This window comes from Neovison vison, chromosome 4 (genome assembly GCF_020171115.1).
Source record: "Neovison vison isolate M4711 chromosome 4, ASM_NN_V1, whole genome shotgun sequence".
Lineage (NCBI taxonomy): Eukaryota > Metazoa > Chordata > Mammalia > Carnivora > Mustelidae > Neogale > Neogale vison.
Genome location: NC_058094.1, coordinates 9,406,712 through 9,429,043, shown reverse-complemented (window position 1 = coordinate 9,429,043; position 22,332 = coordinate 9,406,712). Strand labels below are relative to the sequence as shown.

General features: G+C 49.7%; 1 protein-coding gene across 1 annotated transcript in view; it reads right to left on the bottom strand.

Annotated features, from left to right (window-relative positions):
• The window catches only part of KCNQ3 (potassium voltage-gated channel subfamily Q member 3), a 295,199-nt gene extending 273,982 nt beyond the window's left edge, over positions 1–21,217 (bottom strand). Inside the window, exon 1 of the mRNA XM_044244932.1 lies at positions 20,811–21,217. Within this exon, the coding sequence (XP_044100867.1) occupies positions 20,811–21,202 (392 nt within the window). The 5' untranslated portion in view covers positions 21,203–21,217. The remainder of the gene's footprint in view (positions 1–20,810) is intronic.
• Positions 21,218–22,332: the final 1,115 nt, after the last annotated feature.

The following is a 22,332-nucleotide window of genomic DNA, read 5'->3' as shown; positions in this document are numbered from 1 at the left end:
GAGCTCTGATGTCCCCAGGCCTGCTCGTAGGCCAGGTCCAGCTGTCCAGCTGGCCTGGAGCACCAAGGGGCTCAACTGGAGCAGGAAAACAGAACAAGGGAACATTTTCAAATAAAGTTCATTTTACATAGAATGAATCATCCCAGAACTGGAAGGACCTCTAATGCCCCGGGGTCCAAACACCCACTCCTGTACCACATTTCTCAAGCCACATTGTTGGGTTTTGTCCTTTATTTCAAATTACGGAAAAGCAAACATAATGTCAAATCTACCACTTTAAACACCGTGAAGCATCGCTGCTCGGCCTTTTGGCTAAGATCAAGTGCAAACACCGTGAAGCGTGTAACTCAGCGGCATTCGCGGTGTTACCCAAGCTCAGCACCATCCACCTGCAGAATGTCCGTGTCCTCCCAAAACGCACCTCTGCCCCCATTAAACAGGAAGTCTCCCTTCCCCGCTCCTCGTGCCCGGGCAACCACAATCCTACTTTCTGTCTCTGTGATTTTGACTATTCTGGGGACCCCATATAAGTGGAATCATATAATACTGGCCCTTTCACGTCCAGCTTATTACATTTGGCATAATGTCCTCAGGTCCCTTCAGGTTATGTAGCAGGCGTCGGAACTTTCTCCTCTTTCTAAGGCTGAATACGATTCCACCCAAGTGGAATGAGTCACTCCCTTCCTTCCAAGACATCCCTCTGCAGTCAGCTCTCATGGGTACCACGTTCTTGAGCATATCCGTAGGTGATTCCCCTGTTGCTTCTACCAACTGCTCTTTGAGCCAGCTTGTTAAACTCCGGAAAGTCAGTCCTCACTCACCGCACAGGACTTGGGATGTCTGAAAGTGAGGTTCACAGCCCTCCTCCACTCCTTCCTCCGAGCTAGAGCTATTTCCATCTACCAAGAAGGCGGGGTGAGTAGGTCACCCTCTGACCATCCCGCTCATCCCCCTTCTAGACACATTCGAGTCAGTCTCTCTGGGCCACTCCATCGGTCCACGAGCGCATGCTAGGACAAGCTGGCCCCAAGCTGGGAACGGGGGCACCCCAGTGAACTCGACACAGGTTCTGCCCTCCTTCAGCTTGCCACGTGGCAGAGAGAGACAAATGAGTCAATACATGTGGAACTTATGTGGTCCTTACAGCTTATGACAGGGTGCTCTGAGGGCCATAAATCCGCTGAGGACTGACGTGGAAGGGGCTGATCAGAGAGGCCACACCTGGAGACTGGAGAAGCCATCTGACACCCGCTGAGGCCCCTTCCGAGGGGAGGCAGGCCCTGGCGTGCCCTGGGGAGGGCCGCCGTGAGCAGGACCGGGAGCAGGCCTGGCTGAGGCGTTGAGGGGGCGAGGGCCGGATCCCTCGGGACTGTGAGTCTGGGCGGCAAGGAGAGCGGGTTTTGTGCCAAGGCCCTAAGGTGTTGCATATGGGCTCTGAGCTTATGAGGTGTGTGAAAGCATTCACGTCCTCAGAAGAGGACAACCTTGGCTTCGGGTGGGGAGGGGAAGGAGATGGGTAAGAGGGGAGGCCAGAAGAAAAGTTGGGAGGCTGCAGGGTTGCGGCGAAGGACATGGGGCTGCAGCCATCAGATGGGGCTCCTTGAGGCCGGCAAGCGTGGCCTATCACCTGTGCCTTCCGCTCTTCTTACGACAGAGCCTGGGGCTCCATGCCAACGGCTGCACCTTGTAGGCTCATGGAGACCCCAGTCCTCAGGCACAGGGGCCAGTTTCCGTCCAACCCTCTAACACGCTCCCTTCCACGACGTTGGTCCCTAACCAAGCAGTCCCCATTGATCTGTCATCTCGGAGCAGACAACCGCTGACTTCAAACCTGACTAGAATCCATATGCAACACACTCTGGCTGAATTCTGCTAATTGGCCAGGATGGGCACAAGGAACTGGCGAGAGAGCTGACCCAGCCAAACCAGAGCACAGAACCTTCTCCGCTGGCTGCCAAGCTCCCGGTGTGTGTGTGTGGAATCCCTATGGAAGTCAGCCATGTTTGGCTTTCTAGCCTCAGCTTTTGACCCTCGCATTCGGGTCTGGGTTTTCGTTGGAACTCCACTCCGATGCTGCACAGCCAAGGGGATTAGTCTACAGTGTTTGTTCAACATGGACCCCGTGCCCAGCATCATGCCTGGCACTGTCAATGGAAAGACAACATACTGTGCATGACTCTTGCCTGCAACAGAGCCACGATCTGGTTGGGATACTCATAGCAAACCCTGCCAAGGCCGAGCTTAATGCAGGATAAAGGGGGCACCAAGTCTGCTGGAGCTCAGGGAGAAGGACCAGGGAGGAACCCGGAAGGGAAGCAAGAGCTTGTCCTCAGGCCCACACAAGTCCACATCCAGCTCCACAGCCAACCTGCCGTGTGCCACTGGGCAAGTCACCTCACCTCTCTTAGCCTCTACTTCCTCAGGTGCACATGGAGTCAGGGTGAGATTAAAATCATGAGTGACGTGCCCAGATCCAGATGCTATATGACCAACAGCAGTAACAATGCTTACCATGTGTCAGTCCTGTTCCAAGCGCTGTACATGTTAACTCATTGTTAAATTGGAACAAGACTTGGAAGGGAACATGAGGACTCCCCTCCCCCCAACACACACACACTTTGCAGACAAAGAAGTGGAGACCAAGGGAGTGAAGGAATTGCCCAAAGTTGCCTAGCTCGCAAGGAGTCACCTTAGTGCCCAATACGTGCATGGTCCTTCTTCCTCCTCTGCGCCATGGAGCAGTGCACGGAATGGACTTGAGATACCAGAGAAACACAAAGAGGACCTGGAATGAGGTAAAGCGTTAATGTGGCTTCACACACATTGTTCCCAATCGCCAAAAGGTGGAAGAAACCCAAGTGTCCACCAACAGATAATGGACACACCATGTAGGGTCTCTGCCGATGATGGAATATTATGGAGCCTTAAAAAAGGAAGGGAATTCTGACACCTGCTACAACACAGATGGACACTTAAGACATCATGCTACATGAAATAAGCCAGTGACCAAAGGACAAATACCGTATAACCCCATTTTATGAGGTACCCAGAGCAGTCATATCTGCAGAGACAGGAAGCAGAACGGGAGGCAGCCAGGAGCTGGGGGGAGGGAGGGATGGCGAGTTAGGGTTTAATGATGCTAGTGACTGAATATTCATGTCTTCCCCAAGTTGAATGTGATGGTATTAGGTGCTTTGGCAGGTCATGAGGGTGGAGCCCTCCTCAGGGGGGATTACTGACTTACTGAAGAGTAAGTCAAACACCAAATCTGCCAGCACCTTGATCTCAGACTTCCCAGACCTCAGTACCATGAGAAATAAACGCTTCTTGTTGAATCCACCCAGTTGATGGCATTTCTGTTTTAGCAGTGACACCAACGAGTGCAGCGTCTCAGTTCTGCAAGTTGGAGATGCTTCTCTGGATGCTGGTGAAGGCTTCTCAGAATGTACTGGAGCCTCCGAGCTGGACCCTTATGTCTGACGTGGCAAATTTTACGTTATGAATATTTTACGAGTTTTCAAAATTAACGTGGCCAAAGAAAACAGCCCTTCCCCCACTTCGGAAGCCCACCATGACGTCCAGTAGCCTTATTTGTCTTTACTTGTTTCTCCAGCTGGTGTTTTTTGAGGACCTACCATGTTTACAGTTAGAATCCTGGAGGCCTCGACAAACCATCATCCTAAAAGCAGATAAAAACAGCCCTGTGTTCTTCCGGCCTGTTTACCTTTATGAAGTCGTGGAAGCCTCACAACCACCCTTTGAGGTGGGTATCCTCACACCCCTGTGATAGATGACGAAACTGAGACGCGCGGAAACGAAGTGTACTTTGCCTGGGCTTACACAGCGGGACTTGGATCCCTGCAGCCCAGCTCCCTCTCTCCCAGCACACCTGTCTCAGCGGAAATGGAAGCCCCACTCTCATCCACGCACCTCCTCCCCATCCGACCAGGGTGCCCAGGCTTCTGGAGCAGCGAGCTCCCCCGCGTAAGGAGGGTCTGTGCCACCGTGCTATACCAGGCACAAGTGTGTGGGCCCTGCCATTTCCAACGGCAGCATTTCCTAGGGCTGGGTTTTTTCCAGACGGAAGCAACAAGATCCCCAGCTTAATTTGTTTCATGCAGGAACACTAATTAATGTTCCAAAAGCTGAGGCTGAGGAATCAAGGTGTGTGTGTGTGTGTGTGTGTGTGTGTGTGTAAGTACCCGCATGCCGCTTGGGCAGCATGTGGTTGATACTTGGGTAACTTTCATTTTCCCCAACTTTTGAAGTGATGCACGTGGGTGTCTTACCCGAGCCTAACTGTTGCGACTCAAAAAGCAGCTCAGGCTTTCTTAAAGTCATAAAGACACTATACCGACCTCATGAGGGCAATCGATTCTCCAGCCTCCTACGTGTATCTTTGCCTGGACTCATCGCCCACGATATGATCGCTGGGCCTCTGAGGCCAGAGGCATCGGCTACGGAGTGACAGCCTCCGGAGCCCGGTGGACCTCAGCCACGGCTGCCACCACCCCCATCAAAACCTCGGGAAAAGCCTGGGGGTGGTTTGGTTTATCACAGCTCAGGGTTCTTATGGCTTCTTTTGGGCAGGGCCCAGGATGCTGAAAATCCTGCAAAATGGGAGATATTGCTGCCCAGTGTGGAAGAGTTCCGTCCAGAATGCTAACAGCATCTCCCACGGAGAAACCCTAAAAAGTATCCAATGACCTAATTTTTCAAGGAAGAAGGAAAGGCACAGAGACATGAGAGTTTCTCGTCCAGAGCTGCATAGCAATTCCATACTTAAAAAGGGCTAGACCCCTCCAAGCACATCTGCTTTATCCCTTCACCGCCTTGCCCCCTCCTGCCCCACCCAGAGTCCCCTGCTGCATTTCTCACTTCCGAGGCTTCACAGAAGTTACTCCTTCTGCCTTCAGCCATAACCCTCACCCCGACACCAGTGAATCCTTCCTTCTATGCCTAGATCAAAGTTTGCCGCCTCTAGGAAGCCCACCAGAGTCCTATCCCAGAACCAACCCACAGCAGTCTGCCTTGATTTTGACTTCCAGCCTGTGTGCTAAACTGCTTCTATAGGAGTCATTTGTCACCACAGCCACCAAAAGCAGGGACACAGCTGCTGTGCAGCCACGATGCCATCCTGTGGTCAGCGGTCAGGACAGGTCGGATGTTCCCATTTTACCAATGGAAAATTGGAGGCTCGGGAAAGTTACGCAACTTAGGGGAGGTCACACAGTAAGGTAAAATAAGACAAAATAAGCATTTGCTTACATGGGAAGCGGAGCCCACACCACCTCTGCAAGGCCATGCCGCCTCCCTGTGTGGTCATGTGCGTAGCTCACACCCATCTGGACAGTGAGATCTTTAAAGGCAGGAGCTGTCTCAGGTCCATCCACCCTTACTGTATGGTAAACCCTCCAGAATTAATGTCAGAGAGTCCAGAACCAGAGCCCTGCTATGCTGCCCTCCTGGGCCATGGCCCCTTTGTTCCATGAGACCACCACTGGCCTGACGTGACCTCCCTCCAGATATAAGGAGAGTCAGGGACAGGACCACAGAGCGAGATGACTCCTGGAGTTTCCTGCTTCCCACCCTGTCCCCAACAACCAACTATAGTTAAATACAGTAGCTTCAATCGGATGAACCGATTACCGTCAAGCCATTTCTTTCTGGTTCAGCAGCTTGCTTGGGATATTGCAATGGGCTAGGCCCATCAGGGCTTCTAGAACTGTATCCTACACCTTCAACCCCTCTGGGTAGGAATGGCAGTTGTGGACACCCCAGAACCTGACAGTAACCGAGCAGAGCCTGGGGGCTGACATGGCAGGAAAAGACACCGATGATGTTGGTCATCACTCTCAACCTCTGATACGGGCTCCTAGTGACAAAGTAGGGTAGACAAGTTGGCGTCTACCCAGAAGCCACTCCTCCACCTTCTCCTCTTAATATAACCCCATTCTGTCTGGCTGGCAATGTGCCAGATATTCGGGAAAGAATCAAAACCATTCATGGTCACCTTTCACGGTCTTTAACTCAGTGGTCCACAGAAGGGGAGCAGGCGACCCAGTTCTGGTCAATGACACAGAAGGGAAAACCTCTGTCCGCTCCCACGGTACCGAAGGAGTCCATCAGAAGCAGCCTGGCTCAACCAGATGATGGCACACAGGTAGTACCTGAACACGATCTCTTAGGGCGATTGCCATTTCATAGACATCAGTGAATAAAATGGGGGGCAGAGTAAGGAGTAATACCGAAAGCCAGAGAAGACTTGAAACTGCATGACATGGGTCCAGATTTCAAGTCGTAACCATCAGACATGGAAGACAGGATTGCTCCCATCAAGGCTGATCTTCCTGTCCACATCCCATGTCGGATGACTCACGTGCATGCAATGCCTCACTTCAGAGTCCTCTAGTTACATCCCTTAAAACACACTTTATTTTTTAGAACAGTTTTTGATTTACAGAAACACGGGGATTATGGTACAGAGAGTTCCCATAGAACACATACTCCGTTTCCCTATTACCAACATCTCAGACTATGTGGTGCATTTGTTAGAAATGAATTGCCAATGCTTAGGCATTCTTATTAACTGAAGTCAGTACCTTATTCTGATTTCCTTAGTCTTTACCTGATTTCCTTTTTCTGTTCCAGAATCATATCCAGTGTCCTATATTTCATTTAGTTGCCACATTTGCACAGACTCTTCCTAGGTGTGATGGTCTCTCCATCTTCCCTTGTTCTAGATGTCCTTGACAATTTTGAGGAGCACTGCCCAGGTATTGGGTAACAAGACAGGGGTTTTTCTCAGGAAACCTGAGTCAGGCTGTAGAAACTTTTTCTACCCGCACCCCACCCCCCCGCCTCTTTTCCTCCCAAGGTCAATTCCTGCCTTGTACTACATTAGTGACACATTCTTCTAGAACATCATCCTATTCAGGGCCACAACTTCAAGGTGGAAATTAAAAGGGTGACCTCAATATTACTTTTATTCACGGACATTTTTATCTTGGCAGGACGCAAAAGAACAGCCACATTTATCAGATACTGACCATGAGCCCAAACTAGGTTTTGGACTGTCTAACAGCCACGTCATGGAATCTTTCCACCAACTCTGCACATAAGCACGGTCCGTGCATGTTACAGAGAAGGAAACAAGTCAAGGCATCTCAAGCTGTTCACTCAAGGTCACTCAGCTGAACAACGGCACAGCCAGGATCCAAAGTCCTTCTTACTGCTACTGTTTGCTTCTGTCACTTAAACTGTGCACCTCTTGGGGTCGGTTGTCTGCCCACTGACCCCAAAACTGGGCATTTGAGGTACCAGGTGCTGCATTAGACTTTGGGCTCCAGAGAATGGCTACTGGCACAGAGCAAAGGTACAGCTACAAAGCCAGCCTTCAACCTTTTTAAATAGCCCAATGCAAGGCTCATCCAGCTGTCAGTTTTATGGTCCTAGCTTCTCCTGCCTCTTTCAGCCCCTTTCCATCAGGGTGAAAATAAATCAGACTTTTGAGTTCTCAATGTGTGACACAGTCATGGTCATGGCCACACATGGGAAAATGAAGGAAGCAATGGTCTTTAACCCTATATATATGTATATATATATATATATATATATATATATGTTGAAATCTACTTCTTGTTGGTGGAAATATTCCCTGATCCATGTAAACCGTGTTGACAAATTTTCCTGAGCCCCAGGTAGACTCGGTACACTAGAGTAGGTATCACACCACTGTGTAATCAGTTATTACCTACTCAGTCATGAGCCCGTTGAGGGCAAAAGCTGACTAATTCATCCCTACATCCCCTAGTGCCAGCCCAGGGCCTGGCATCTGTGAGGCCTGAAATCAACATTTGCTGAGCAATCATGCAGAATTCCTGGAGCTCCATCAGCAGATCCTTGCAGGCATGTTTATTATACCTAAAGGACTAAGAATTTCCCATGAAATTTCTTCCCAAACATATATGGTGCTAAAATCATGGCACCAAAGAAGAAGAAGAAGAAAGAGAAAAAGAAGATGTTCAAGAAGAAATCTCAACGTTCCCTCTAACATTCCAGAATCCTGAAGCTGAATGTTAATTATTTCCCCAGAAAACCAGAACAGAGGCAAAGGGCGGAAGTCATGGGAACCACACTTCACAACGAAGATCCTTCCGTTTTCTCAGCAAAAGATGTGTTTATTTGAGCAACTGGAATATCTATTTTCATCTTGTTTTGAAAATGCTAATGTTTCTCACATTATAAATTAGTAAGAGTCTTCATTCTTTGAAAGTATCACCAAAACCACTCAGAACCATAGTGTCAGCAGGACTGAAGTTCTCTAGGCTTATTTTAAGCAACTCTCCTGTTTTATTTCATGAAAATTTGTAATATGTGAACACACGATAATCTCAACTGGAGACAGCTCCTGCCCCCAAAGGGTATCGCAGATGATGGTTTCATGGTGCCAGGTTTGAGAACTCCAGCATACAATGGAGCTCAGAAATGTTAGCTATCGCTAGAAACCAGGCACTGAACTGACATATTTACACGTACTTTGATTTCAGATTTTTTTTTTCTTGAATGACTGTCCTAAATGAAAAATTAATGAGGGGGGAAAACATTACAGAATTACCATGATCCTTAGGCCACAAAGACTTCCTTTACTTAAGAACCACTGAGAAGACATAGAAACACTTGTGAACTCATGTCACAATATTTCCTTCATTTAGGAATTGTGTAGCCATAACAGCCGGTCCCACCCCCCATTCTGCTCCAGAACCCACTGGCAGCCCCTGCCACATGGGGCCTTGGACAGATACCTTTGGCAAACAGCCCACATTTTTGTCAAAGGGATTTCTCTGAGAGGTAATACCCTGGAGCAGCCCTGAGTCAAGGATGGATGGAGTTTGAGGATAATTGTGCATCTTTCCACACTGCAATCCAGGGTCCCTGGGCGCTGGGCCCCCACGGTAACCTGCTTGGAAATACATCCTCTAGCCATTTTCTCCTTCCTGTTGGATTTCCCTGCCCTTCCCCAGTTTTACTTATTCCTCCCTCTCTCTCTCTCTCTCATATATATATATATATATATATATATATATATATATGGCAGATATATATGGCAATATATATATATATATATATTGGAATTGCCTCCTAAATTGTGCATTCTCAATAGGAACAGTGTCATCCTCTGGGAGGGCAAAATCAGTTCATCGGGGGAATGGGGCTGGGGAAAAAAATCTTACTCTTTTTATATATCAAGCTCAGATTACATACTGTCTACAGAGAAATATGCAGTGTATCTGTGGCATTAAAATGTCTTGGGTGGGAATAATTAGGGAAAAATACCTTAAAAACTCCTCAAAGAGGAGATAGTGAAAGCAAGATTGAATAATCCTGTGTTAAATAAACCACTTGCACTGAGCTCCCTGGCCCAGAGAGCCCCCAGAGGAACATAGGCTAAGATTCAATGCTAATACACTGCTGAGCACTTGCGTGAATTATTTCATTTAATCCATTCGACAACCTGTAAGGCAGGAAGTATTAGGTCCATTTAACAGATTAGAAGTAAAATGACGTGTTGAAGGCTACAGAGCCAATGAGCCTAAGACTTGGGGTTAGAACTCCGGGTTCCTGGGGGCTGGGTGCTTGGCCACATGTTAGGAGAACCATCTCCAGTGTTAATTAAGCCCAACATGGTGCAGGGAAGCAACACTCTGTCAGTTCCTGCTGTTAATGAAAATAAATCCATTCCATGAACGGACCAAACAGTGGCGCTGTCCCATAAGGGACACTATAAACAATCCAAATGGATAAAGACATTACTTACGAGATGATGGTTTTGAATGCCCCAACTCAATGCTGACCTCAGTGGAAAGCAAAGAGTACCTGACAATGATTGTTGGCGGAGGACAGGAGGGTCAGGGACAGGGAGGAGCTGGAGAAATGGTGTTTTGGGAACTGGGAATTTCGGCAGAAGAGAAACCCTCCTTGGTAAGAGGCTGCCTGGAGCCTGTGTATGGACGCCAGATCAGCCTGCCCCTGGCTTTTCCTCTTTCTTCTGTTCATTTGATCTGCACCCTGAGCCAGTATAACCTGGAATTCTACTGCAGCGAAACCGCTCCCCGGTACAAGAACATCATGGGCAGAAGCCCATGTGCCTGTATGGGAGCCAGTCTTGGAAGAAGACCCGAGTTCGAGTCATTCCTTTTTCAGCAGCATGACTACAGGCAAGTTTCTAAGGGCTCTGGGCATCAGTTTCATCTTCTCTACAGCTCCTTCCAGCTCTGAAGGTCTCTGAGGTCTATAATCGGCCAAGTGCCTCTCCCAGTGCTGGGTCCTTAAATCCCATAACCTGCTGTTAAGTAATTACTGCTGATCAGTTTGATTAGTTTGATTAGGCCTGATTACTAAGGCCTTCCGGGTTCCATTTTCTGGACTGACATCACCAGGTGGAGAAGCACCCATGACTGATACATGCGTGGTGAGATAAAGCAAAAGCTGGGATTCTAGCAAAGGGTAGGAGTAGGGAGTAGGGAGATAAACTGTGATAGTGCTAAGTGATTTTCCATTAGTACAGATGGTTGGGACTGGATGAACACATTTCCCTAGCGCAGTATGTTGGATAATATTTCACTCCATCCCTTCAAAAAGACACCCATAAGGGGAGAAATGGGCTTGAACTGCTAACACAAGTTTACAAAGAATCCAAGGGTCAATGGTAAAGAAACTCTATGTCAGGCTGCTTGCTCCTTAAGAAAGCCGGATGTGGCAATTTTTAAGAAGCGATCTGCTCTAAGAATTATTCTTACTCATATGTATAAAGCAGGAATCCTACTGACGTTGCCCAAGGAGGGCTATAATAAACTACGAAGTGATGCAAAAACATTGGATTGCTGATGGTTATATTGATATGCAGGGCTTATATGTCCCAACTCAACTGTTACACTCTTAGAGGGTTTGAACAATTTTACAGGTCTCTGGAAGGAGGGTGCATGGAAGAGAGGAAAAGGCGATCCTAGCCCAAGTCTTCAGCAAGGAGAGAAGCCCACCACAGGAGGAGCCCAATCAGAACCAAGGCATGGCACACTCCGAACATATTTTTATTCTTCATAAACTACAAGCAAGAAGTAATTTTGTTCCTGAATTATAACCCAGTTTGTTCTCCCAGGAGCACATTTTCAAACTCCTCTATCCCTCTGTGACAGAATGAAAAGTCCCGTCTAACAAGGTCCACAGATCAGATGGCACCGTATCTGCATCCAATGAACCTATAAAACCAGAAGTGGCCCGAGACCTCAGTTTGGCATCACCTTGTCACCTGCAAACCTTTTCCTGGTCACTGTCCCCAAAGGTGAGCACCTTTCATCCCTGTGGATGTGCGTGCTAAGTTAGATCACTGATAGGTTCCTGGTATCAGGTAATGGAGCACAGACAGCAATGTGGCAAATTTGGGCATGGTCAGATGCTCAGACCCAGATAGAGAGGTCCCAACCGTGGACTCATCTGATCCTGCTGGAGCTTTAGGAAAACGTCACCACCATAGTTTCCAAAGCACTCCCTCACACATTTTCTCCTGGGATTCTAACACTAATCCCATGCAGTGGGCATCTGCAGACGGTAGGACTAGTGAGGTGTCTGAACCACACGGTTAATGCAATTCTCCTAACAGCTCATCCAATGAACTTCTGACAGAACCACAGCGGTCTTGGGCCACCCCAAACCACAGCCACATGGTTCTGTGTCTACAAAGGGTTTTTAATCAATCCACACTGGAGGACCTTTCCTTTGCTTTTTTTCATATTGCTCAGTTTTATTTCAAGATCTTGTTTACTTATTTGACACAGAAAGAGAGCACGCGCGTGCGCACACAAAAGCACAGAGAGCAACAGAGGGAGAGTTGGAGAAGCAGACTCCACTGAGAAGGGAGCTCCATGCAGGGCTTGATTCTGGACCCTGGAATCAGGACCAGATCTGAAGGCAGACGCTTAACTGACTGAGCCACCCAGGCCTCCCACATTGCTCAGTTTTAAAGAGATGTAACAAATTCCCTTTCATTCTTTCAAAACTTCAAGACCCAGACAAAAAAAGAGACAGTAGGACCTTGATTCTTTGGAAAATTGCATTGGATCTCCGTGGACCTATGAAACTTTTAAACATGGATGGACTTATTTTTCATGAGTACAAACTTGAAAAGGGGAGCTTCCTAATAATGCAAGTATAATAATGGAGTATCCAAGTTAACTGCACGCAGCCTTCGGTTCTCCCAAGCAGGAGAGGAAGCCTCGTCATCAACTGGACAAACAGTAGGACCTTCATCTTCCCTCCAGTGGCATAAACCTCCTTTGGAGGAATCTCCTTAACACAACACAAGAGGCTCAACAGTGCATGCCTTTTCTGCCTGCTTGGTTCCTCATTTGCATATTATTATTGCATTTGCCAGACTACTCAAATTTCTTTATTTCAAGTGTCTCTCTCCATAGGAGAACTGTGGCTTATCTGTGTCAACAGCCAGGCACAAAGCTTGGCACTTGATTCAGCGTGTGCAACCTTGACATGAATGACCCTAGCACGCTAAGCTACACCTCTGTAATGTTTGCCATTAACCAGACAAAAGCCCAAGGTGGAGGAAGCTCAGGTACATTGTATACAGAATCCATGATCCAAAAAACCTTTTGAGCTCTACCAGTGGTTCTCAAGCCTGGAATCACTGAAGGAACATGCCTGGACCCTCACAGACCAATGGCATCAATTTCTGGGGTGGGGCCGGTCATCTGTTCTCATGTGTGTGTTCTATGCTGTTTGTGCATGTTTAGTCCTTTATACTTTTTTAGTCTTTTATTTTTTTAAGTTTTTTTTTTAAGATTTTGTTTATTTATTTGACAGACAGAGATCACAAGCAGGCAGAGAGGCAGGCAGAGTGAGAGGAGGAAGCAGGCTCCCCACTGAGCAGTGAGCCCAAGGCGGGGCCCGATTCCAGGACCCCGGGATCATGACCTGAGCTGAAGGCAGAGGCTTTAATTCACTGAGCCACTTTAACTTTTTGATTTTTTTTAAATTTAAAGTTAAGAGTGCTGTAATACCTATATATATTCTCTTCCCTGTGATCTTCCAACTGTTAATATTTTTGCCACAATCACCCCCTTCTCTCTCTTCCTGTGGGCATGTACTGTGCTCACATATACACACTTGCATGGTCTATATGTGTGCCCAACATTGGAAAGTAAGTTGTTGGTATCAGGACACTTGAACTACTAAAGATTACACTATGTGGCTCATAAAAAATAGAACATTCACCTCCAGAGCCACAATGCAATGACCACACTCAAGAAATTAAATTTTGACATAACAATGTTATCTAATATGGAGTCCATGTTCAAATTTTCTTATCTGTCCTTATAACAATATCCTTTATTGTTATTTATTTTTTTCAATCTGAGATCAAATTAAGAATCATGAAAGTCACTTGTGTTTTTTCCAGCTTTACTGAGATATAATTGACATACAACATCGTGCAACTTTAAGCGTACCATGTCATGATTTGATGCACACACAGGTAATGAAATGACTACCACATAAGGTTCACAATCATATCCATCACCTCACACAGCTACCTGTGTGTGTACGTGTGTGTGATGAGAACTTTCAAGATCTACTCTCTGACCAACTTTCAAATATACAATAGAGTATTGTTGACTACAGTCCCCAGGCTATACAATAGAACTCCAGAACGTATTCATCTTATAACTAGAAGTTTGTACCTTTTAACCATCTTCACCCATATCCCCCAGCCCCGAGTCACTAGCAATCACCAATCTGATCTCTGTTCCTAAGTTCAGGTTTTTTTTTTAAGATTCTACATATGAGTGAGATCATGCCATCTTCGTCTTTTCTCTGCCTGACTTAGATTTCTTAGCATAATACCCTCAAGGCTCATCTCTGTCCGTGTCATCAAAAACAGCATGATCTTCTTCTTTCTTATGGTTGAATGGCATTCCATTGTGCATCCATACCACATTTTCGTTTTCCATTCACCCATCCGTGGACATTCAGATTATTTCCTTGTCTTGTCTGCTAAATGTTTTGCTGCAATGTCCACTGGGGTTCACATTCTTTAAGACAGTGATTACATTTCCTTCATACAGACCCCCATAAGTGGGATGGCTAAATCATCTGACAGTTCTAGTTTGGATTTTTTGAGGAACTTCCATACTGTTTTACGTAGTGTGAACACTGTATACCAATCTACCTCCCACCAACGGTGCGCCAGGGTCCCTTTTTCTCCATATCCTCACCAACACTTGGTATTTCTTGGCTTTCTGACAACAGCCATTCTAACCCCTCCCTGGGGCTTTAATCTGCATTTCACTGATGATGAGTAGACGCTGAGCCCTTTTCATGTACACGTGGGCCACATGTGTATCTTCTCGTCTATTCAGGTCCTGTGCCCATTTTTTAATAGGATCGTTTGTTTTCTTGTTGCTGAGTTGTAGGAGTTCCACATATATTTTGGAGATTAAGCTCCTACCAAATACAGGATTTACAAATATTTTCTCCCATTCTGCAAGATGCCTTTCCATTTCGTTGATTGCTACTTTTCGGTGCAGAAGCGTTTAGCTTGAGGTGGTCCCATTTGTTTACGTGCACGCACTGCATTGGGCTGTCATGGCCCTTTGAGCTGCTTTAACCGAGACCGTTCTTGTTTATTCTTCCAACAGGGACCACTTGGAGACTGTGCCAGACATCTTGCGGCATGTCCCACAATGTGAGTTTGTTTATTATTTCTTCATGATTGGTTTCAGATCATTTTAGGCACGACTGCAGGTATGTTGTTCATTTCCACTGAATTATTCCGGAGGAGGGTAAGGTCAGTTGGATTCATTATGTACAAATTCGATGACTGATCCAAGGCACGTCTGCCAGGTTTTTCTTCTTACCTAGGTGATTCATGGGTATATCACAGTTTGAAACATCTTGCTGCTACTCCGTGTGTACATAACCTGCAGACCAGCTACTCTGTTTTCTCCTGGGGACTTTTTTTTTTTTTTAAGTAAATCCTATGCCCAACATGGGGCTCAAACTCACGACCCTGCGATCAAGAGTCTCATGCTCTACTGACTGGGCCAGCCAGGCGCCCCTCCCCTGAGGACTTTTCAGAAGAGCAGCTGTACATAGCGCCTCAACAGGAAGGTAGAGTTTCAGTCTCTGTTACCTTTCTTCCGCATCATCTGCCACTGGGGACAACAGTGACATGGTGAAGACAGCAGTATGACAGAGATCCCAGCTCTGCTGCTTAGGTAGCCCCAAGGGTCTGGACAAATCACATAACTTCTCAGAATCTGTTTTCATTTCCAAAGGAGAGAGGCTATACCCTCCCTTCCAGCACTGATGGCCACCTGCCATGAGCCTGGCTCCTGGACAGTGAGGTACCAGCTACCTGGAGTCACAGACCCTCCCAGTGCACCCCCTCCCTGGGGTCCAAGGCACCTGCTACTCTGGGCACTTGTGGTCAAACCCTTTCTTGACTTCTTCATTCGACTTCAGGGGTTTGAAAGTATCATAAAAAAAGGAAAGCCAGGAAGAAGGCAAGGAGTTCAGAAAAGGGGGGAAAAAAAATAGAACAAGGTCATCAGAGAGGGGAGAGGGTCATGGATTTGATGAAAGGGGCAAGAAGAAGGCAGATTCAATAGGCTTGGGAGGAGAAGCAACAAGGAAACAGTATTTACTGACTATCTGCAGTGGTTCAGGGAGGTCACCGAGAGGATGTGATCGCCAGGTGGCTGTAGGGCTGGACCTCACTCACTCTCCACCCCCGCCGCCCCGTCCTTGGACTGTGCACTCCCTCGTCCACTGTATCCACAGTGGGAGCTGTTCCAAAGACGCAGCCTTGCGATTAAGGTGCTGCAGACGTTGTCTATATTGTGTATATTACTGAACCCCATTAAGGACTCTCTGAAAACCTTTAAGATTCTGGAGAGTGGGTGGGGAGACCTACTCATCTTTCAGTGCCAGAGACAAGCCTTGAATATAAGTCCCCTTGCTTATGAAACCTGCCACCTAGGGATCTAGAGTGGCCCGCCTCCTTTTTCCCTTTCCCCTTGCCCTCTGTCTGCAGAGGGGGCCAGTTTCAGATTCAACACAGGGAATGCCCAAAGTTGCAAAGCAGCACAAGGCAATGTTTAGGTGTTGTCTATCATCACCTCAATTAAATTTCACAACAGCCCCGGCAGGTAGGCCTGACTATCTCTACACCAGAAATAAAGAAACTGAAACCCAGGAAAGTGAGCAAATTACTCCAGGTCACACAGCCAGGGAAGGGCAGATTGGATTAAACCCGGGTCTGACTCCAAAGACCAGCACGCTCTGGCAGCTGGATAAAGACGGACACAGTGATACCACACCTCACACCTGTCAGCACAGCTATTATCAAAGAAAAAAAAAGACAAAAACAGAAACCAAATCAAAACCAAGAGAAACAGTGTTGGTGAGGATAGGGAGAAACTCAAAGCCCTGCATGGTGTGGGTGGAAATGCAAAATGGTAAACGCTGGAATGGGGGAAACCATGGAAAACAACAGGGAGGTTCCTCAAAAATTAAAAATAGAGCTACCACATGATGCAGTCTTCTCACCTTTGAATATGTATCCAAAAAACTGAAATTGGGATCTGAGCAATATTAGCACTCCAGGTTCAACGGAATACTGTTCGTAATAGCCAAGATGTATGGACGAGCTTCTTGTCCATCGACAGATGAATGGAGAAAGAACGCGGAATACTGATCAGCCTCTCAAAAGAGGGACTAGAGAGCCTTCAGTCAATAGGCTAAGACCACCAGTCAGCCCCTTGCATTCCAAAGTACTCGCTGCTGGGTTCCTGTGCCCCACCTCCCAGCCTTGCCTGCCCCCACGTCCCCAGGGGCCAGCCCACTTCCGAATGCAAACAGGGGGTATTTCCTGTGACCATGTTCCCTTGGTCCTTTAACCAGTGGGTGAGTGGCCAGACCCAGCTGGCCGCCGCAAGGTGGTGAGGGCAGCAGGAGGCTTGTGCACAGTATCCACCCAGCAACAGCGCCAAGAGGAAGCCAGCGCCTCTCTACTGACAGGCTAGGGAAGGGGAGTCCTGGGACAAAGTCAGAACACAACACTGGTTTGTGCTTTTCAGGAGACCCCTATTCAGAGTCAGCCGATGACTATTCCATGTCTGGTCTTGGGCTCATTTCATTCACAGGGGTTAAGCCTGAACACCGCCCCGCGACAGGGCCCTATAATCATCCCAACCGCCAGGCCATGCAAAATCACAGAGGCCTGAGGGGGTCCAGATGCGAGCTCCAAGTTCCAACACGTTCTCCACTACAGCAGGATCCTTTTCAAGCTCAGGAAGCAGAGAAGGGAGCAGCCTCAGTGAGATCAAAGCATGGTCTTCCACCCTGTCCTCTCCCCCCCTTAGTCCATTTTAAGACTTCTGCAAGCTATTCTTTTCACTAAAATCCTTCTTGTGGGTTTGGTGATTGTAGTGATAAGATAAAGCCATAGCAAGCAAAGTCCTGGGGAGCCTTCCACTCACCCAGTCAGTGCATGCTTGCCTGCTAACCACCACAGACCCCGCGCAGCCTGCTGGAAACAGAAAGCCAAAGAATACTATGGCCCAACCCCCAAGTAGCTCTTGGTTCAATGGCAGAGATAAGTAAGCAGATCAATTTAGTATAAGGCGCAAAATCCTACAGCTGGGAATGTTGCAGAGGAGGGCGATTCTAGCTCAACTTGGGGTGGGAGCGGGGTGGGGGTGGGGTGGGGGCAGCAGAACGCTTCCCAGAAGAAGCCACATTAGAGCTGGATCAAGGTGAAAATGAGTAGCCAGGAAAAAATAAGAATGAGTATTTAAGGCAAAGAGAGCATGGTTAGGTAGGGTGTGGGGGGGGGGTCTTTGGTCTCCACATTTGCTGCAGTCTACCTTCAGGACAGGAATGGGGCGGGCGGGAGGTGGGGATCGCATCTCATGGGCCTGATTCATTAAAAAAAATAAAATAAAAGCATGCACTAGACTGTGAACCCACAGCCAGCCCAATTTCCTGGCCCCCTTATGCTATTAGCTATATCCCAGACCAGGATAATGGATGCTTCGAAGCACGAATTACAGTGCCTCACAAAATCCTGAATCATCAATGAAAAGTTCAATTTGTTCCCTTGACTGCACTTGAGGACTGATGTACAGTGCATCTACTAACTAAATAAGCTTCAGTTTTAGGAGTTCACACCAAGCCCAACAAGGTTTCCTATTTAATTCCCAATGAATCAGAAGCTGCCATCCCACCCCCCCCCGAGCCAACTCCGCGTGTCCCAAACACCATGCTTCCCTGGATTCTGACTAGACCCTGTTTTGTTTCCAAATCCCATTTCTAGCCATTGCCAGCTGTGAGCTAGCATGTGGAGGCAGAGGTATTCTTAGGAGCCCTGTGTTATCAGAGAGGTGAAGGGCACCCAGTGATGCCCAGTGAAATACCAGAGCCCTGCAATTGTTGGCAGAGGGTCAGAACTGGGATCCAGCTCAGAAACACAGTTGAGGTCCCTCACTGTGAAACCCACTGAGGTCAAAGCATGGTCTGCATTCAGATGTTAGCAGTCAAAAGAGCCGCTGTGTGATCTTGGACAAGGGGTTTCACTGAAGTTTTCTTACTCTCATCTCTAAAACGTAGACAGTAATTCCCACCTCATAAGATCCTGGAGAGAGTTCAATGAAATAAATGATTTGCATGTCTGAAAGCATCTGGCTAGGTCTTCACCTCTTCCTTATGCCACAGTCTCAGATTTTCCTGGTGCTCTCTGGGAAACAAGGCTACAGGTTTGGGCATTCTCAAATCTGCTTCTGCACAATGGAATAATCAGGAAGAAGGAGAAGATCAAGGCTCTGTCAATAACAGGCCTTAGATATCCGCCCTTCCCCCCCGCCCCCGGGGTTGGGCAAGGCAGAGCAGGGGTGCTGGCTAGGAATGGTGGGAGGTGAACAAAGAGGGACCCCACAAGCTACAGTGGAACCCCAGGTTTGGAAGTCAGCCAATAAATAGTGAACGCCATTTACACGCAAAAAGACATACTGATCTCTGTATGTTTGTGTGCACTCAAATCTGCACCTTTTTTCTTTTTTTTTTACTATAACAATCCAGTATCAATTTAACTGAAGCTCCTTCGGTTCATTTGAACTAAACACAGTGCTAGAAACAGAGAAGAATATATTTTTCATCCATTTTTACCCCCCGAAGAAAGCAAATGGAAGAGTAACCCTTGCTAGCCCTTCTCTCCAGCCACTAACACCTGCAAATTCAGGCAGAAGTGGATGCCAGACGCTGGACCATCCCAAATCCACGTTCTTGGCTGGATGCCCCCCTCTCTGCTGCCAGTTCCTCAGTTTCAGGGAGGCATCCTCTCCAAGCTTCTATAACCTCCCAGAGAAACCTGTTGCCAAGTCTGAGGTCCTGTGCAAACGCCCCCACCTGGTGGCCAAATCTGGAAAAGCCACTGCAACCAAAGATGATTGGCAGGTAGCAACTCCAAGGCTCCCTGAACTCTCGGGGACCGCAACAGTCATGGGTCAGTCGGAGTAGGATACAGAGGAATATTCACGACTAAAGGCACAGAAAGGGTCAAAGTTATGGCCAATTCCCCGCCAAAACCCTGGTAACGTAGGGCTTCCCAAGAAGCAGCCATCAGAATGACTAAGCCACAGACAGGAGGCTAGGGGTAACTGGAAATGCCCTGCCAGCCCTGTATGGTGACAGCTCTGATTTTCTCTCTTGGGTGAGGAACCACCACTACCATCCTCTCCCCTCTCCCCCAAATGCAAGAAGATTTCCTGTCCCGAGTGTCAGTGCAGAAGATAGTTCCATCTTCCTTTTCTGGCAACACATTTTCATCCTCACTAGCAAGGAGATGCTTTCTAGGGGAAGAGTGCCTGGGGTCAAAGCTCCAGTCAGGCCCCATCATATGGCCCACACCCTGGTCCAGCCAAAGTGAGAGAAGGGGCAGCAGCTGACCTTGAGGGGATATCAGGACCAAATCATGGAGATGCCTCAGCCAAAATAACCCCCAGCCCTCCTCTCCTGGCACTGTTAAGCCTCAGCTTCTCTGTCTAGGCTGCAGCCTGAGAGATTCTCATTCTCTTATATTCTCTCTCCTACTCATTAACTCCCATAAAAATAACCCGAAGACACTCATTTTGAGCAGTCCAAGCCCCCAACTAGAGCAACACCAGGTTCTATACCAGGATGGAGCCCTAAGGAGTAGCAGAAGCAAGCGATTGATACCCGCGTTCATGCGCGCGCTCGTACACACACACACACACACACACACACACACACACACCCCACTGTGGGCAGTGTACCACTCCCATCCCTAACTCCGGGATGCATCATCTAAACTCAGGAGCGATCCCAGGAGAAGGGACCCACCCCAAGCAGAAACACAGAGCGTATGGAAGGGATCCGCTTTATCCTGTTCATCCTCCACGTTAACTGGAAAAGAAAATTCATTCTTTTAAGCTTCGACACCAACATCCGGAGAAGGTGCCATAAATGCGCACCCGCGCGCACACAAACACGCCAATCTGATCTCCAAATTAGCTGGGGGAACCACGCTTGGATCCTCTAAGCCGTGGTGCCCAACACCTAGAGAGTGGCTCACAGACACACGGACCCACACGGCGGAGAAACAGGGATGACAGACTGTTCTCCTCAGCCGACGGGCGTCCCTGGGCTTTAAGGCCCCGCAGCCGTCCCGGCCGGAGCCCCCACCCCGAGCCCCAGCCCCCGCCGCCGAGCGGCTGGGTACTCACACGAGCGCGTGGTAGAGCAGCGCCCAGCCCCGCGGTCTCTCGAGGGCGTCGTAGATCAAAGTTTGGATGCGCCGGTACTTGGCGTTGTTCCTCTTGACAGGGCGGCTCAGGGGGGTCTTGGCCAGGAGCCCGATGCCCTGCGGGGTCCTCCGCAGACCCTCGTCGCGGCCGCCGCCCTCCAGCAGCAGGGTCCCGTCTTTGTCAGCTCCGGCCCCGAGCGCCAAGGTGACTTGCTCCACGTCGCCGGGCGCCAGCCCCACTTTCCGCTCCTCATCGCCGGCCACCGCCGCGTCCCCTCCGGCGGGGTTAGCGGCCCCGCCGCCGCCGCCCCCGTCGCCGCCGCCGGCAGCCGCCCCCGCCGCCCCCGCCGCCCTGCGCGCCTTGAGCCCCATCTGCCTCGCCCCCTCCGGCCGCTTCGCCTTCTCCGCTGCTGCTCCTGGAAGAAGGGGCGCTCGGGGTGCGTGGATGAGGCGGCGGCGGCGGCTGCAAGCCCAGGAACTCCAATGCCATGATCCGCGCGCCGCTCCCCACCCACCCCCCCAAAGCAAGCAAAGGAGGGCCCCCCGGGGGGCAGGGGAGGCCAGGCAGCGGGAAGGGGTCACATCCCGCACAGGTCAGCCGCGGGACCCCGAGGGGCGCGAGCCGCGGACTGCGGGGAGCGGGCGAGGGCGCGCGAGGCTGGCGCGGAGGCGCTAGGGCGCGCGGCGGCGGGAGCCTGGCACCGGCGCTCCGGGGCGGCGGCGGCGGCGGCACCCGGGCCGGCGAGCCCGAGACAGCATCGCAGTTTATTTACAAGCCCGGTGCCAACCGCCCGCCAGCCCGCCAGCCACACGCGCCGCCGCCGCCTCCGCCCTCCTCCGCACTCCCCCCGCCGCGCCCCTCCCCGCCCGCTCCAGCCTCAGCCCCGCAGCAAACGCCTTGAGCCAGCGCGCCGCGGGCCGAGCGCACGCCGCCGCCGCCCCCCCTCCCTCGCCGGGGTGGGGCCCCATTGTCCCGCCCCGTCGCGGCGGGAGGCCTTCGCGGCGCCCCGCCTCACCCCCCTCCGCCGCCCCCCACCTCGGAGCACCCCGCGGGCGGTCTGCGCTGAGGCCGCCGAGCCGGGCTACCCTTGTTCCCGTGGGCGTTAGGGCTTTCCCCGGACTGGGCGCGGGGGCAAAGGGGGGAAGGCGCGGAGGGACTGAGGCAGGGGTTCCCTCTGTCGACCTTCGACGCTGGCCTGACTGCTGCAGCTTTCTGTTCTCTGGTCACCTCCCAACCCTGCTTTTTGGCTTTGGAAGTAAAATCCAAGTTGCTGGGTTGGCCAAGGCCAAGCGCGCCCTGAGCCCACAGACTCTGGGGGGCTCCCTGTTCGGTTTCTGATTCATGGTGGACTGCCGCCCTCACCTCCCGTGGCCCTTCGCCCTTGCCGGCTCTGGCAAGCAGAGGGTTGAAGAAATACAAAGAATTCGGGGAATTGGCTTGGCTTCTAACTTGGACTCTAGCAAGCCATTCCCTCTCTTGCCTGAGCCTGTTCATTCATTCA